We start from the raw sequence: 18,389 nt of genomic DNA, 5'->3' as shown, positions 1-18,389 counted from the left end.
TTAAAAGTTAAAGTTGCTTTAGGTGAAATAAGTCCAAGGGCCAGTCTGGAGTGTCAGACACTCTTGTTGAAGTTGTAAAGTTTGATGGCCACAGGCAGAAATTACTTCCTGTGGCGCTCTGTGGTGCATCTCGGTGGAATTATGTTTAATGAAATTGATTAAGTAAATGTATTTAATGTAGATTGGTGTCATAGCCGATACCCAGTCCGGCAAATAATATCAGTATTGGTGCTGATATCGATCCGGCGGATTGAATCGGTGCATCTCTAATTGTAGTAATTGTTGTTTTGGTAATGTTTGTTTCCCGTGGGTTAAATGGACACTTAGGGTCAGTTTTCATTAAGTACATCTTTTGATAAATGAATAGCTGCTTTGAGATTTCACTGTTATTAAAAACTATTTCACAGTTGGTATTTAGCAGGGCTGCTTATGCCATGATTACTTCGAGGGTTGGCACATAGTATCTAATACTGCTTCTATTTTTAGGTCTGTAACAAAAGAAAATCAATCTTGTGGAAAAAAGGTTATGATTTTAGTCAATTTATTTAAAAAAAGTAAAGTTTCCAAATGTGTATTAATAGAGAGATATATACTAAAGGTTGAGTATGTTTCTCCAACACCCACTCACAGTCTTCCTCTTTCTGTCTTTCTCTTCCTCTGTATCACAGTTAGCTAGAGGCTGTTGCCACCCACACACAGTCCTGACTGCAATTTACATTCAGAATAGGCAATGTGATCGCATCCATGTGTTATAATAGGTCACGTTTACTTAGAGCACCACATGAAGCAGGTTGCAGTTTTAATAGCAGTGATGTTAAAAATTTAAAATATGCTAAATAATTCTGCAGATTCAGCCCCGCATGAGACACAAAAGAATTTGAAATATTTTCTTCAGATGAGGAAGATAGGTCTGATCAGTTCACCCACTTCACTGTTTCCAGAAACACAGTGTTGTGCAGCATGTTACTTTGTGTCTTTCATCATCTGTATTGTGCAGTTTTGTGCCAATACCTTCTACAGTTCAAGTAGGAGCCCTTGGAGTTGTTTCCATGGATACCAAACAATTAGCTTGGAATCAGAATAGAACCTTGAGAGTCGCCTACTCAGAGGCATTGGGAGCGAGGAAACCATAGGATGACAGGGTGTCTTGTTTCCATGTTGCAAAGGGGAAAAAAACAGCTCCTTTGGGTAATTGTGGAATAAAAAAAAAAAATGCTGCATTGGATCAATCACAGACAAAAATAGAAGAGCAGAATAAATATCAACATGAAACGTAATCAGGATTTCAGCTTTAAGAGACCAACCTACAGATTAATCTGACATTTTATGGCACACTTTCAAAGGATCACAATGTATGATTACACAACCAGCTTAGAAAATGAATAACATCCTAACAATAAATGAATATATAATAGGATGTGGCTTTATTGTACGACCAGGGCTAAAAGAAAATTGTCTTTGGCATCAACTAAGGGCCACGTTTTAAACTTTAGACATGCTTCCTTCCCTTGTATCGCTGTCTTTACAAACCATGAACTGTGTTTAGCTGGAAATTAGTAGCCTGATAATCCAAGTCCTCCAAACCATACGCTTATATAGGTTATTTATTTCTACTCTCTGATTGGACCTTTGGGAGCATTTTTTCTTCCTCATATCTAAGCCATTTAACGTGGCGGTCGTGGTTTGAAACACGTCGTTAACAGCCTTTGGTCAACTGTTGTTGTTTTGTGTGCTCTATATATTAATTTGGAATTTGTATTGGATTTTAAAACGATTGGAGATGGTTAGGTTTAGGCACCAAATTGACTTAGTTAAGTTCAGGAAAAAGGTTGTGATTTGGGTTAAAATCTGACGTTACTTCATCTTCCGTTTACGCATGTGATGCAGAACGAACGAAGCGGTACACGAACCCCGGTCTTTTGGGTGAAATTCCTGTGTTTGTTTGAACCATCCACGACCCCAACATTCCTCCTTACGCTGAATTTTGTGCTCCTATACTACGTCTCCTTACTTCCTGCTTTGCTTCCGTCACAATTACTATGGCCACTAGAGGGCGCCGTCACTATAAACGTAAATATCGACGTAATTGCTGCTTGAACAAACGACTTGTGGGCGTTTTTTGGGGATGGACAGTCTCACCATTTTGTTGAGCTTTTTTTCATTCAGCCTGACATTGTGTTCATGTTATCTGATTTCTTGAGTGGGGGGTTTTTGTGTTATGTTTTGACCTAATGTATCTGTAGTGAGTGACGTACTGTAACAGTCCAATGTCATATTTCACTTGACAAAAGCTGCGGTTTGAGTTGTCATTTCTGTAACTCGATTTACAACGACGTGCAGGGCGGCGTCAATCTCATCCACGCTCGTCACCATTTTTTGTCATTATTTATTTACTAAATGTATCTAGGTAGCTAACTGGCAATGTCTAATCCATGTCTGGAACCAGGCTGAGAAAAAAAAGACAATTTTTCAGGAGGGAAGACGTACGTCCCATAAAAATAGAAAGTTCTGTTTATAAAATCCCTCTTCCATTTCTGTTGTTGTTCGTATGGAGAGACAAGGATTTTCGGAGTCTGAAGGATGCTCTTGTGCATTGGCTTTATCTTCCATAGCCAACACACAGTCATGTAGAGAAAGCATCAGATCTGATTCCCTACAGACAGCAGTCTATACTTTTATAGATCAGTCATCATGTTCCAGTTTGCACAAGCCCAAAGTCAAAGACCATGAAGTTCAAGATGACTCATCATTACTTCTTCCCACTATATAAAGAACTATATCCAATTTAGTTCTCACATCAGGTTTTTCAATCATTTTCCCCTGGCCTTGGATACAGAAAGTTTTCCAATGGAGGGGTGATAAATAGCGTCTAAGACTATCACAATGTTGTTCTTTGTGGCTGTCTGTCCTTGTTGGTGAGCTTCCCTTACACCTCTTATTCTGCATTGTTGACGTGCTGATAGCTTATTTGTGATTATTATGTTTGTCATGTTTTTTTTAATGCTAAACACCTTTCTGTATGTGACCAAAGCAGCTGCAAGGTAATGATACAAGCTATGAATAAGATAATGTAATAACTTGCCAAAATGTAATAAAATGTCCCTCTTAACTGATTGACATATTGTACATTTTTAGTGATAATGTGACAATAACATCAAGAAATATTACTTGGATAATTTACAATATTACGACTCAACATTCTTACGACCTTATCAGTTAAGCTGTTAAGCTGCAATATTGTACTAATGTGTTTCATTCCTATTGTGACCCATTTTCAAGGGACATTTTGTGTCATTTTGTTATTGCATCATAACATTTCTGTAAAATTGTTCATGGGCTCATGTTTTAAAAATCTCACAAGAGCACTTTGTAAGCCAACACACACTGGTAATTGTCATTCAAAGTGGAGGAAAAACACTTCTTTTACATATTTTATCTATTCTTCACCAAATCTGGTACAAAGTGTTTTCGGATGAGCTCAAAAAGTATTTTTTTTCTGATTCCATACCATTTTCCTACTATTGTCTTCCAAAATAGGTGTGACCCATTTGACATTAAATTGTCATAATTGTTACACATTGTGTAACTGCTTCCTAATTTAGATGACACAAACACAGATACACTCTGTCTTAGCAATCTTGCAAAACTTGATGGAAATTTACTCAGCAACAGCCCTACAGCAACATGCTAAATTTAAATGGCCATAACTCAGCAGCCATTAGTCTGACTCACAGACAGTTTTCACAGTTCATCATGAAAATCCTAATATTCCCAGCATTTTGGTATACTCCAAAAATAATAAACCTTAAGAAAATCGTTACAATAATATATTTACTTGAACTTGTGCTTTGAGGTTGAACACATGCATTTGTTGACAATGATTTCATGTCTCTAATGTCTATGTTCTATTTTTTCTTTCTCTTTTCATAGACCAATCTCGCAGGGCAAGTTTTGCCTCTGTAAGACAGTCAAGCATGGAGACCCCTCCCAATGCCACCCCACAGCCCTTTAGACAGCCGGTGAGTTTTATTATTGGAAGATTGTCTTTTGTTATCTATAGAATATTCGATATCTTGTAACGCCCCTAACATCTCTTTGTTATTATGAGTAGATCAACACTTGCATTGTTTTTGTTTGTCTTGCATTGTTAAAGTTAAGTCACATTAAAATTGTATCAATACTGACTTTATTACTTATGTATATAGTGTTTTTACTATTTACTTATTATTTTCTGTTTTCCCTTTGCTGAAACTTAAGAGTTTTCTCAATCGAAGGCTAAAGGGCTCCATCAAGAGGGCCAAAAGTCAGCCCAAACTTGACCGGACCAGCAGCTTCAGACAAATGATTTTGCCCCGGTTTCGAAGTGCTGACCAAGAGAGGTAAGTAACCTTTACTGTATAAAGCGTTCATATTATTCAAGTTAATACCAACCGTTTTCGTATTTAGCGTCATGTGGGGGTTGTCGTTTGTGTCAGCATGTTTTCAGGCGAAAGCCCGGAAAACACAGTGGACAGGTTGCCAGTTTATTGCAGGTCTAACACATATATTCTACCAAAACTGTCTTGTCATGAGCAATAGGTTAAAATGCATGTTCTTGGACTGTGGGAGGAAGCTGGAGCAGCCAGCGGAAACCCACACAAAGCCAGGGAGAATACATTAACTGCACACAGAAAGAACCAGAGACCATTTTGGCATTTTTGCCTTTATTTGATAATTGACACTGCAGAGCCTTACGAGAAATGTGGGGAGAAAGAGAGGGGTATAACATGCAACAAATGTTCCAAGATGGAATCAAGTCAAGGAACATTGTGGCTGGTATGTGTCATAACCACCAGGGTGCCCCTGTTTATAAGGTGATGGTGTAAAGCCAGTGAGCCAAATTTCTGCCCCACAACTATCACAAAGATAACATACACGGTACATGTAACTTAAAAAAGACAATTTATGCACTTAGATCTGGAGCAGCTTTAAGCTTTGGATGCTACTCAACCATCAACAATCAGATCTGTTCTTGCTTGGATGGTTAACATGCCGCTCTGTACTGGGTGTACTTTAGCTGTGAATACCTTACGCTAGAATTACTTTTGCATCGAAACCTCTCACTTTTGCTGCTGAAGGCTACATTTATATTATACCTAGCTTCAAGGTTGCCCCTCATTGCAGAACAAGCTGATTGTGTACTGTAATGTTGTGTAAAGCAGAATGTGGCAGTTACTCAGGGTACTGATACTGTTTGTGAAAATTGTTATGTTTGCATCATGTAGTTTTACCTCAAATGAGACTAAGTAACCTTAAATATAATATAATATATATTCTTCCTTTTCTAAATAAAAAGCTGAATTCATAAGCAATAAAAACACAACCTTGCTCATCTCAATACACTCTGTGTTTTGTTGTTAAAGCCTTGCCTGGTCTGGTATGACCAGTAGCTTATGGTGGCCAATTTTAGTAAACGCTAACAAACATTAGTTAGACATTGCTGTGTAACTGACATCACTGAGTTTATTTTCTACTTATGATCCGATTAAATTTGCTCTGTCAGTCAAATCTTTTTCCAGCTGAAATCCAAACATTCACCTATGTTATTATATCACTTTGCTAGCTACCCACTAGCTAATAATCAAGTACGGATTGATCATGGATATATATATATATATATATAATGAAAAGACTTTCAGGATTCCAAAATGGTGCCCATTCAGTTCAATAGAGTTGTTGCCTGGCGCATACACCCAAAAAGTTTAATCGTCCAGGTTTACTTCTGTGAATTAATACACGCAGAAGTGTTTCTCCCTACGGCCTCGCCCGCAAGTTCCTGCTCGGCCCATAGACTTTACATTGTAGTGAGGTCAAAGGTTTTTAAATCGCTATTCTTGGCTCAAGGAAATTTTTCCAAATATAAAAGGTCCATGGATTCAACCTCATAATCCACCTTTTTTGCAGTTCAAGGTGTCGTGTCAACAGTTTTACAGACATATTTTTTACAATGGTGGCCTATGGGGAAAATCCTTTTTTGGCGCAGGGGGATTTTTTGTTGCAATCATGCGAGTGGCCACTGGAAAAGATTGTCTGCAAGGCTGACTTCCTGGGGCCCTGGGATTGATATGATTGGTGGGATTAGCTAGCACCCCAAATCACATTTGATTGAATACATTTATGTAACTGCAGTCATCAAAAATATTTTTTTTAGATTTTGAAAGAAAAGAATTTAGAGGGATTTTTTGATGATGATTTTTGATACAAATTTAACATGTAAGCATAATGTGAATAAATCTCACACTCTTCACCTGAACTGTGGCTTTTCATCAACCACTCTGCCCTGCAGAATGAAAAGACATTGCATTTAGTGACACATTGACAGATGGTTGGAGCTTTTCCGAAGCTTTCAGGCACCCTGGGGGGTTGGATGGTTAATTACATCTGTCATCATAAAGCCTATCAGCCTATTGGTGTATACGTATATGGTGACCCTGTTTAAAAATTTTGACCTGACAAAAGTCTGACTGGGGTTGAAACCTCGTCTATTTAAAATCATTTATGGTTTGTGCAGGTGGTACACTTTTCATCAGTGACCAAAAGGGAAAACTACATAAAACTGTCATGACTGTCATCTTGGTAAAATATCTTAATTTCAATGGTCTGTCTGTTGGACATTCAAGTAAAATTTATGCCTACATTTATCACGTCAGTGTGATTTTTGTTTTCCGATCATCAGGATGCAAAAACTTGCAGTTCTACAGGCTCTCAAGACAGTTTTTCTTGTTTTGTATACTGACTTAAGGTCACACCCCTGGGGGTTTCGGACTTGCATTGTGACCAACATTTTATGCAGTTCTCACACAATCCAGTCACGACGCACATATGGGATATGTAAAGATGCAGAAAGAAAAAAACGTAATGCTGACAGTACACTATCCTCCCGCCACAGGAGATGCATAATACACATTTTCAGGGCAGTTGTGGATGTCCGATGCTCAGAGATGTGGAATGTTTCGTTAAGCACAGGATGTAAAAACCCTTTCTAGTAAAATGCAGGGTGAGCGCAAACATAAAAGCCTAGGTTAAATGTTAAAACAAATTATATTAGAAATGTATTGTGTGGAGGCAGCACTAAAGGAGATGGTGGAGGTAGCTTAATGGTGTTTGGGTTAAAGGAACTTACTGTCTCAGCATGCTTTCCCCTCTAACCGCAGCCTTCACCAGCTCCCACCGCTACCTCAGACAGCTGCCTTCACAGCCTGCTTTGAGTTCTGCCCACACACGCTTAATTCATTCAGTAGTGTTAAGTTGACTTTGCTATAAATCCTCTACGTCCAACTTCACACTCTAGCTTTCCAACGCAGCTGCTCTACCTCTGCTGCCAAGTCGGTTTACCAAAGCCTTTCTCATGTTCTGCATTCTGCGATGGCACTGTTTCTCAAATTAGACGATTCACTGCAACTCTGACCAACATTATATCTGGCCTCGAATTAGTGCTCCTCCTTTGCTGCTTAATTATCAGGTGTTGCAGCACCTAGCTCCAGTTTCTCAGTGCAGATGAATGCAACATTTATAGCTCATTCTTCTTCAAAGATAGTTTCAGAAAAATGTTAAAGGAATAATTCAGCATTTTGGGAAATCATATTTTTATACCTTTTGGGCAGAACCAGGCTAGCTCCCCTCCTTCAAGCCTTTATGCTAAGCTAAGCTAATCACCTGCTGACTCTAGCTTCACATCTAACACAGCAGAGAAGGTATCAATCTTCTCATCTAACTCTAAAAGCAAAGTGTTTTTCTCACTACATTTTTGTTTTTCAATTGGCCCACTGACCTTGATTCACCTGAGAGGGAGCTTATTTTCACCTTTTTGCTTCCTTATCCACCGCCACTTCTCTTTTTCCTGTAACCCAATGATCAGGTCTAATCCACTGTGGCTTTTTTTTACTGCACTACAGTATTTCTGCAGACTAGCCCCCCATTTACAAAGTAGGCAATACTAACATTACATTTGCATTTATTTATTTTTTTAAATTCTTTTTAAATTCTAATACCTTCAGTTGTAGGAAATTAAAGAATTACATTTTTCAGACAACACCTCAAACTGAGACACTGCTGGCAAATTTCTCTAACATGCAGTATGACTCACATGAGTCGAGTCAACAGACCAAACTGAAAACACCAGAACTGAAAATCTGGTATTCTTAGCTTTTCCATAAACTCATTATAAAAGGATCAGATCTCAAAAATCATTTGCAGAAGTGAGGATTTCTGAGCTGCAGTGACTCATATTTTGGTATATAAAAATATGTCTGGATTATATATAGACCATATATATAATAAATTATGATTATAATATGATCATATCTGAATTCTGAATTCTTCTCTCACCAGGACACGCTTGATGCAGAGCTTCAAAGAATCCCACTCCCATGAATCCCTACTTTCTCCTAGCAGCGCTGCAGAGGCTTTGGACCTAGTTTTGGATGAAGATGCCATAATCAAACCTGTCCACTCTAGCATTTTAGGACAAGAATACTGCTTTGAGGTGTGTTGTATAACTGTTTAATTCTCCCTGGCTTTACCTGCCTTCTAATGGACATATATTTTTTATACTAATTGTATTTTTCTTTAGCCAACCTACCAAATTTAATTCAATTCTTTAAAATGTTCTTAGTATGGAAAAATATCAAATCCTCAGAATTTGCTGTTTCACCCTTTTTATATAAATGCAAATTTATTATTTTTGAGTTATAAACAAAATTAAAGCTGCAAGCAGCGATGAACGGGCCCTCGCCTTCTTGCAGTCGGGGGTACTGGCAGACGCAACATCACATGTAGACCACACATTCTAAGTTTCATGTATATCGGAAATAACTTTTGCCAAGATACAACCGTTCATGCTCATTAACAGCCACCTACAGGAAGTTGTTCCTCCATAACTTGCGCATTGTTTTAGCTATCAAAATTCTTTTGATAGCTTTTAGTCATGAGGGTCCACCGAATCTATATCCAAGTTTTCGTGCAGATTTGACTCACGGCCCAGGAGTAGTTAGACAAAGTATGTTTCCCATATATCGCGATGTGGCTAATTAATAAAAGAAATGCTAACAGCGCCATCTAATGGCCGATTCACTCTAAATTTGTGATGGATGCTCAAGCCCCTATGTGGAACAACTCTGTCATGTTTGGTGTCAGTCGGAATAAATCTTGGTAAGATACGCAACTTGCTGGTTTGACAGCCCCCTACAGGAAGTTGGTCCTCTGTAACTTGCGCATTGTGTTAGCTATCGAAATTCTTTTGATAACTTTTTGTCATGAGGGTCCACCGATGGTCCATCCTCCTACATGTACATGTTTGTGCAGATGGGACTCACGCTGTAGGAGGAAGTTAAAAAAAGTAGGTTTCGCTCAAAGCGAATTTGCTAATTAATTAAACAATTGAAAACAGCGCCATCTAAACGCCGATTGACGCCATATTTGGCACACAGCCTCATTGGCACATGAGGAAAAACTGTCTTAAGTTTTGTGTCCATCGGAATAGCTGTGTGCAAGATACAACCGTTCCTGTTTCGACACCCACCTACAGGAAGTTGGTCCTCTGTAACTTGCGCATTGTTTTAGCTATTAAAATTCTTTTGATAGCTTTTTGTCAGGAGGGTCCTCCGAGTCTATATGCCAGTTTTCGTGCTCATCGGACTCACGCCCCAGGAGTAGTTAGACAGAGTAGGTTTCCCATATATCAATATTTTGCTGATTAATTAAAAAAAATTAAAACAGCGCCATCTAATGGCCGATTGACGCCAAGTTTGGCACAGATGCTAAACCGGCTATGACGAACAAGCTTGTCAAGTTTCGGGTCAATCGAAATAATTGTTGCCAAGATAACGCAACTTCCTGTTTAGACAGGAAGTTGCTGTAACTTGCGCATTCTTTCAACTATCAAAATTCTCTGGATAACTTTTCATCATGAGGGTCAACAGATACTACCTGCAAAGATTCAAGAAGATTGAAATCATGGCCTAGGACGAGTTCGAAAGAATGTAAAACACCTGAAAAATGCATAATTAAAAATGGCCGCCTTCTGGTTTGGCGGAGCTAATGAAGGTAAATGGGAAATATGTCCGCAATGATTAGAGAAATATGGGTATTAAATCTGGTGAAGATCGGAGCAACTATTTCCAAGTTAAGGCCTTCCACACATTAGGGGGCGCTATGGAGCCCACTTACAGGTATGGGCCAAATCGCTGTACAGTCTTGCAAAGCTCCCAGGTGTTTATGTGGGCGCCAATTTTTGTGAGTTTTCATATATATTGAGGCCGTCAAAAATGTGCCCAAGTGCTAAAACCAATTAGGGGGCGCTATAGAGCAACCATACCACTCCCAAGCCTAAATGTGAATTCAGATGAGTTTACTATTGTGCACATGGCTGCAAAATCTTGAGAGTTTTCGTGCATCCTAAAGTCCTCAAACAAGTGTTTGTAAAATGAAGATTTTTACATGAAAACCAATATTTTGGAAATTATAGAATTTTGTAATTTTTTCTAAAAATAGCACCATGGACTTGAAGCTGAGACCTATGTTCCCTCAAAAGTTGGTATATTAACTTAATACTTTTGTCCAATTTAAGGCGCACGTTAGGGGGCGCTATGGAGCCCCCTGGCAACGCCCGAGCCCAATGACTACAGAACTTTGCAATTTTCAACAGTTGTGACGTGTGCAAATTTTTGTGAGTTTTCGTGCATGCTAACCCCCTCAAAAATGCAACGAGGAATTGGTAAAAATAATAATCTTATGAAAAACAATAGGTTCCTTCGCACTTTCAGTGCAAGGCACCGTTGGGGCCTTGCACTTTCGTGCTCGGGCCCTAACAAGCAATTTGAAGACGCTACATAATCTATAGCACATTTTATAGATGAACAGATTAAAGGTGCAGTAGGTAAGACTTATAAAACTAACTTTCTGTCATTTGCTGAAACTGACCTTATGTTCGAGTAGAACTACATGAAGCAGGTAATTAAAAAAAAAAATCTGGCTCCTCTGGCACCACCTACAGCCTGTAGTGCGATTTGCAAAAATCCACTGCTCCCTGTTCAGATGCACCAATCAGGGCCAGGGGGGGTGTCTAACTGCGTGTCAGTCACTGCTCATGCACACGCATTCATTCTCCCTTGTGGGGGGAGGGGCTTAGGAGACAGTTTTGGGCTTTAGCAGAAAGGGGGGAGGGACTGAGAAGTTGTCGATGTTCAAATTTTTTGGCTAAGTCCTGGATCTTCGCAATCCTACCTACAGCACCTTTAATTGTGAAAAAACAATCAACAGATTAATTGATAGTGAAAATAATTGTTAGTTACAGGAATATTTTACAATAAAAAAACATACCAAAACTTTTTGTCTGCAGGTGACCACCAATTCAGGGACAAAATGTTTTGCCTGCCGTTCAGCTTCTGAGAGAGACAAGTGGATTGAAAATCTGCAACGCGCTGTCAAACCTAACAAGGTAGATACAATAGATTGTTTCATCACAAGATCTAGGTAGTAATATTAAGGACTGATGTAAATAAGGACTGTTATAATGCAGTAACAGGACTCCTCGTTTTACTTCCAGGACAACAGCAGACGAGTGGACAATGTGCTCAAGTTGTGGATCATTGAAGCTCGAGACCTTCCGGCTAAGAAACGTTATTATTGTGAGCTGTGTCTGGATGACATGCTGTACGCGCGCACCACAAGCAAACCCCGGACCGACACCGTCTTTTGGGGCGAGCATTTTGAATTTAACAATTTGCCTACCATTCGTAGCCTTCGTTTGCACCTCTACAAGGAAACTGACAAAAAAAGACGCAAGGTAATGTCTTCTTTATTGATATAAAAAAAAAATCTTCTTTGTCGAAATTTTTTTTATTGTGCAAATTAGGGCTGTCAAAATAACGCGTTAATTTCGATTAATTAATCTGAGAAAAAATAACACGTTAAAAAAAATAATGCAGATTAATCCATTTCATATTGACGTTTGACCCGGAGCCGTTCTAGCCACCATTCGACTGTAAAATGAAGGAGGGAGACGAGAATGTGCTGCCTGGATCATTAACTGGAGCATTTACTTGTAAAAATCTTCTTCCTGCCAACCCTGGTTACCGAAATCTGGTGCCACTGATATGTCTGCGCTTCTCTGTGATGCTCTGAAACAGACACAAACACCGCTGCACGTGACGCTAGTTAACACTATACTCGACAGCAGCTAACGTTAGCCTACCGCTAGCTAGTAGCTGGATTAAACACTGTTAAAATGCTGACAGCTAACGCTAAACGGTGTAAAGTTTGACTGTGTTTTACTGTAGAGGATTCCAACACATGTAACAATGTGCAACTGCCGTTGTCGGAAAAACAACACAGACGGTGCATTCAATGAAACTGGTAAACTACAGCCTCGTGGTGCATTTGAAGTTAATTGTAAATGTCCTTTTCCCATCTGGTGGTTGTTTTTGTCGTTCAACAGCAATTTACTAGTGAAATAAGTTATTGTTATTGTTATACATTATTATTAAATCATGTCATTTTGACCATATGGCCTTAGCAATAAACAAGCCGTTCTTTAATGTCACCGACTGTTGTTTAGTACCCTTTTTTTTCTTTTCTTTTTTTTACTTCGGTTCAGGCACCGTTAATTATGTATGTGATTAATTTCGATTAATTAATCACAGAGTATGTAATTAATTAGATTAAATTTTTTAATCGATTGACAGCCCTAGTGCAAATATTTAAAATAAATGTCTTGCTTGGTGATCTAGGAGAAAAGCACATATCTTGGCCTTGTCAGCATCCCCATCTCCAGCATCACTGGGCGGCAGTTTGTCGAGCAGTGGTACCCGGTGGTACAGTCCAGTGTCTTGGCCAAAAGCGGTGGTGTTGGAAGTACCAAAGTGATCAACGCCTCCCTACGTGTCAAATCTCGCTACCAGACAATGAACATTCTTCCAATGGAGCTGTACAAGGAGTTCGCTGAGTACATTACCAACAACTACCGAACACTGTGTGCAGTTCTGGAGCCGCTGTTGAGTGTGAAAAGCAAAGAGGAGGTGGCGTTCGCTCTGGTGCACATCCTGCAAAGCACAGGAAAGACAAAGGTAAACAAGGATTGAAATTAGTGTTGTTTTGTTTTAGTTTTTTAGTCTAGTCTTTGTGTCAAGCTTTCATTTTAGTTTTTATTAGTTTTAGTCACGTTCATGCTCTTTTTAGTCTAGTCAAGTTTCAGTCGACTAAAAGTCTGAGCATTTTAGTCTTATTTTAGTCAGAATTATCCATGACTATTTTAGTCTAGTTTTAGTCGACGAAAACTGATGATATTTTAGTCTAGTTTTAGTTGACGAAAATTGATGACATTTAGTCTAGTTTTAGTCAATGAAAAGTATTTTAGTCTCTTTTTAGTAATGCAATTATATTTAATCCAGTCAATATAGTATAATTACCTAGTAGTATAGACAAAACCAAAATGTTGGCCAACAAGGGATGCTTAGTACACATGGAGTCAGTCAGGGAGGAACTAAGAACACACGCACGCACGCACACACACGTTTGTCTCGGTCGTTTTCAGCTCCAGTGGCTAACGTCTAAAGCTAACGTTAAAATGAAACACATTGACCACAGCTTCATGAGTTGGCATGAGCTTTCTAAAATAGAAAGTAACGTTACGTTAATGTCTTGACTTGCCTCAATTTCATTATGGAATGGCTTGAGATGTCTCCTAAGGTTCGTGGTGTTTTTTCCTGTGATTTTGTGGCCGCATTTCTCCCCATCTTTTTCCACAACACATTCCGTTTTCTTTTCCACTTCTATGTAATGAAAGTTTTTCCAAATGCCGTTTATTCTTTTTCTCCCAAAGACGAACTCCGGCTGGCCGGCCGCGGTCCCAGCTATCTCTGTGTCAGACTTAATTTTGTGTGTTGTAGTTTACGGTCGTCTCACTCTCTAAGCTACTGATCCATCTTTGCGACACGACTGAAGCATGGTGTCGCGACGTAATACATCCATGTTGGATGAACGCGTCACGTGGGTCTGGCTACTCGAGAATTTCAACTGACTGTCATGGCGGCTTAGACAAAATACGATCTCATATTTAACGAAAATAGTTCACCGAAACGTGTTTCTGAAAAGCGAGAAATAGCACCATACAGTTGCTGAATCTGTCTTCATTTCAGATCGACAAAGGTTAGTTTGAAAGATTTTTCTCTACTTTTACTGTATAATCGCGTCGCGTTCAGCGGATTCATTTGCATAAAGATGGGCATCGGCCAGCTTTTTGACGCGCAGCATTTTATCAAATGCAGCGGCGCCTTCCCGGAATGCTTTGCGGGCGCGTTGAAGTCGCTTGACGTCACCCATAGGAATAGAGTGGAGCGGGGCGCGACAGAAGCGTCGCACGGACGAATGGATCACCAGCGTAACGCACCGCTGCATCTTCTAAATGGAATAATGCCGCGACAGGGCTTGAGGAAGTAACATCGCCTGCGTCTGCGCAGTGCGACCCGAATAATAATAACGTGACTAAACGAGACGAAATAACGTTATAACATTTTGTCTCGTCTCGTTTTGGTCAACGAAAATGAAGAGACATTTTAGCATAGTTTTTATTTTGTAAACCACATTTAGTCTCGTTTTTATTCGTCAACAATATTGCATTATACATTTAATTATAGTAATCGTCACATGACCTGCATTTACATTGCGTCTCGTTTTCGTCACGTGATAAAGGTTCGTTGATGACGATATTTAGTCATAATTTTGGTTGACGAAAACAACACTAGTTGAAATGTAACCTGCACGTTGTTTTCCCGTAAATCATTGCTTTTATCTGTATGAATTGTAGGTTTGTTTCATTGCAATAAGCAATAATTAAAATCAAAGTAAGATTTACCCTTTTTAATCCCTGTTTAGGAGTTCCTGTCTGACATGGCGATGTGTGAGGTGGATCGGTTCATGGACCGTGAGCACTTGATCTTTCGTGAGAACACGCTAGCTACAAAGGCTGTGGAAGAGTATCTCAAACTGATAGGTCACAGATACCTTAAGGATGCTATAGGTGAGGCTGCTGTAGATAAACCCAACTGCACATCACTGTGTATGTAATAAGATGAAAGGAGTATTTGAAGCTGTCAGACTAAATGTCAGCATAAACATATGTCATTTAGCAATACACTACTGTAATATTGTTGAGATTGTTTGATATTCTTTTGTGACATTTTTCCAAATAACTCATTTATTGTGGTAGCATCATTATATTATGACGACCTTTCTAAATCAACAAATAGGAATTGTGCTTTGGTAACATTTCTGTCACCTCATAAAATGCTAATGTATTCTTTTATTCTCTCATACATTGAAAGAAAAATGGAAAGATTAGTTGGATTAACTAAGGTTTTTTTCTTGATGCACACAATTCAGCATACTGTAATACTAAAAAGACATTTTTCACTTTTTTTTTAAAATTTTTAATATTGACTTCCTCCAAACGGCCATTGTTTGGGTTGGTAATATACCTACATTTTAGGTCATTTAACATTTTCATAATCATGTTACATGATGTAATTTTCTTATTTTATGCATTGTGAGAGGTACAGCTTTTAGAGGTACAGCATATGCACTATCGTGCACTATCATGTACTCCTGATTCATCTGTCAAAGCAGTTTTGCGCTAAACATTTGGATAATGATGCATTTTGGGAAACATAATGACAGTGTGATCTACAATTTACAGGTGACTTCATTCGAGCCTTATATGAGTCTGAGGAGAACTGTGAGGTGGATCCCATGCGTGTCCCGCCGTCAGTCCTCGCTGACCATCAAGCCAACCTACGAATGTGTTGTGAGCTGTTACTCTGCAAGATCATCAACTCTCTCTGGTTAGTTTTTCCCCATTTATACCCCTCAGAAAACTGCATACACTGATCTGTTTTGGTATATGGTATAGGTATATGTGAACTCTGTGCACACAGGTGTTTTTAGCTCCAGTAGAAGAACTAATCTCCATTTAAACTAACACGCCCAAACTGCATATCTCATGAACATTCTCATATACTGGGCATGCGTGTGCCGGGGTAAACAGGAGGCAGCATGTATACTCAGCTCGTTGCTGGTAGTTGCCATGGTTAAAGATTAAATAAATATTTTTAAAATGATTTCATAATTCCAGGGACAAAATTATGATCTAGCTTTCAGTTTAAAATTTCAGCTTTACATTTACAATTTTTGTCTTTTCAATTTACAAAACATTTGGCCCCCATTCGTCTTCATGGTAACAACAATATGAAAGCTTTATTTATGCAAACTGTGATATTGAAACAGAAATAACTGAATTTGAACATTTTTATTCTTTAATAATTAGATGGTTTTCCATCCAGTGATGTAATCAGTAAAATCATCAACATTATGTAATCATAAACACATTCTCCATCCTGAGCTGGTCCTGTAATTTTTCGTATATTTTAGTCCCCTGACCTTGCTGAGTTCCTGAAGGCTGTGGGTAAGCTGCTGGATTTGATCTTGCCATTCTCCTTGACAATGGGGTAATAACATTTTCTTGTTTCAGCATATTTCCCCGGGAGCTGAAGGAAGTTTTTGCCTCATGGAGAGCCAGATGTGCTGAGCGTGGAAGAGAGGATCTCGCCGACAGCCTCATCAGCTCCTCCCTATTTCTTCGCTTCATGTGCCCAGCCATCATGTCCCCCTCCCTGTTCAACCTAATGCAGGAGTACCCCGCTGAGCGCACGTCCCGCACACTCACGCTCATAGCCAAGGTGATGCAGAACCTGGCCAGCTTCAGCAAGTGAGTCCCTGTCAGCACCTGTCCTCTTACACCAATGTTAATTTAATTCAGTTCATTTTTAGATTTGTTAGACAACGCTTGTGTAAGGTGGGATGCATGTGGCAGAGTAACATGACATCAATAGAGGCTTGCAGTTTTGACTGTGAGGGTATAAACTGTTACTCACCCACAGTTATTTCCAAGGCTTTCAGCTGCGACAAATTTGCTCCTACCTTCACTTTGTACCCTTTACTGACATTTTCTTGAATATTAACTGCACCTTCTGTATAATTGAGACAGAACGTTTGGTGGTAATTTAATGGACTGTACATTTCAATGACATTGGATACAAATGATCAGACATATATACTTTTGGCATCCTGAAACATTAAGTATATAATGTACTGTAGGTCATCATTATCTTAGGCATATGTTGTATTTTGATTAAATAATATTTACTCAAGGTCCCTTATAGTGTTAAAACAGTTGGTTGACAGAAAATGAATCAACAATTTTATTTATCAATTGTAAAAATCAAGTTATGTATAAAAAAAAATAATCAAAACCTGGTTCCAGCTTTTCCAATGATAATATCCGCTGCTTTTCTCTGTTCAGATAATATTTTTGGAATTTGACATCATCTTCTCGGGCTTCTTCTTGAGGACTTTTAACTTTTTCGGACATTTTATAGACTAAATGATTAATTGAAAAAGCATCTGAAAAACTTTTAAAAAGGACAGGATTTACAATCTCCCCCTCATATACGCCCACCTGTTTTCACATGTCCAAATACTCACGCATGTGTTCACATGCACATTAGTACCTCAGTTATGATCTGGTTTTTGGAGTTTCCTGGTTATAAGTTTGAGCCATAGACTGTATAAAATATGGACGTAGTCTCCGTGACGTCACCCATAGGTTTCTGAAGAGCCAAAATGAAGCTCAAAGTGGGCGGCTCCCAATGGCGAGTATTTTTTTCCCCAGGATGGTGAAGGCATATACAGTTTATAGGCTTATATATTGTTTTACATAATGAATATGTGCAGGACATCAAAAGTACAGAACAATCACTGTCCACATACCTTTTTAATTTACAAAATATGAGATTACATTTAACTAAACTCCTACAGACTCCTGAACTGTAAATATAAGATCCTTCCACTTCCACAGTGCGCTGTACAGAATGTTTCCATCTTCTTCTCTGCCTTTATGTATCCTGTCATTTTTGTCTCTGCAGATTTGGACCCAAGGAGGAATACATGTATTTCATGAACGAGTTCCTGGAGATGGAGTGGGGCTCCATGCAGCAGTTTCTCTATGAGATTTCCAACATGGACGCCGGAGGAAACGCTGGAGGGTTTGAGGGCTACATTGACCTCGGTAGAGAATTGTCCATGCTCCACAGCTTGCTGTGGGAAGTCATGGGCCAGCTTAGCAAGGTAGGTGTAATAACACACTGGAAAATGAAATGTAACATTTTAATATGATTTCTTTCTCCAACTGAAGAATGTAGAGCGAGGAGAGTTGGAAAATGAGGTCCTGCTTTTGAGATCCTGTGTTTTCTATCAAACACAGGATGAATGTTATTTGAACTCCAGTAAAACTGAGGTGG

The 18,389-nt window shown here is 39.0% G+C and overlaps 1 protein-coding gene across 5 annotated transcripts in view; it reads left to right on the top strand.

Annotated features, from left to right (window-relative positions):
- The window catches only part of LOC116047392 (ras/Rap GTPase-activating protein SynGAP-like), a 45,217-nt gene that overhangs the window by 9,525 nt on the left and 17,303 nt on the right, over nucleotides 1-18,389 (top strand). For all 5 annotated transcript variants that reach the window (XM_035993194.1, XM_031296188.2, XM_031296187.2 and 2 more), the window contains 10 exons: nucleotides 3,931-4,019; nucleotides 4,258-4,379; nucleotides 8,371-8,524; nucleotides 11,378-11,476; nucleotides 11,585-11,824; nucleotides 12,768-13,103; nucleotides 14,911-15,055; nucleotides 15,731-15,875; nucleotides 16,562-16,798; nucleotides 18,015-18,216. In XM_035993194.1, coding sequence (XP_035849087.1) covers nucleotides 3,931-4,019; nucleotides 4,258-4,379; nucleotides 8,371-8,524; nucleotides 11,378-11,476; nucleotides 11,585-11,824; nucleotides 12,768-13,103; nucleotides 14,911-15,055; nucleotides 15,731-15,875; nucleotides 16,562-16,798; nucleotides 18,015-18,216 — 1,769 coding nt within the window. The remainder of the gene's footprint in view (nucleotides 1-3,930; nucleotides 4,020-4,257; nucleotides 4,380-8,370; nucleotides 8,525-11,377; nucleotides 11,477-11,584; nucleotides 11,825-12,767; nucleotides 13,104-14,910; nucleotides 15,056-15,730; nucleotides 15,876-16,561; nucleotides 16,799-18,014; nucleotides 18,217-18,389) is intronic.

The sequence above is a fragment of the Sander lucioperca genome, chromosome 16, assembly GCF_008315115.2.
Source record: "Sander lucioperca isolate FBNREF2018 chromosome 16, SLUC_FBN_1.2, whole genome shotgun sequence".
NCBI classification, from domain to species: Eukaryota; Metazoa; Chordata; class Actinopteri; order Perciformes; family Percidae; genus Sander; species Sander lucioperca.
Note: the sequence above shows the minus strand (reverse complement) of the source record. Positions and strands in the feature narration are given on the sequence as shown.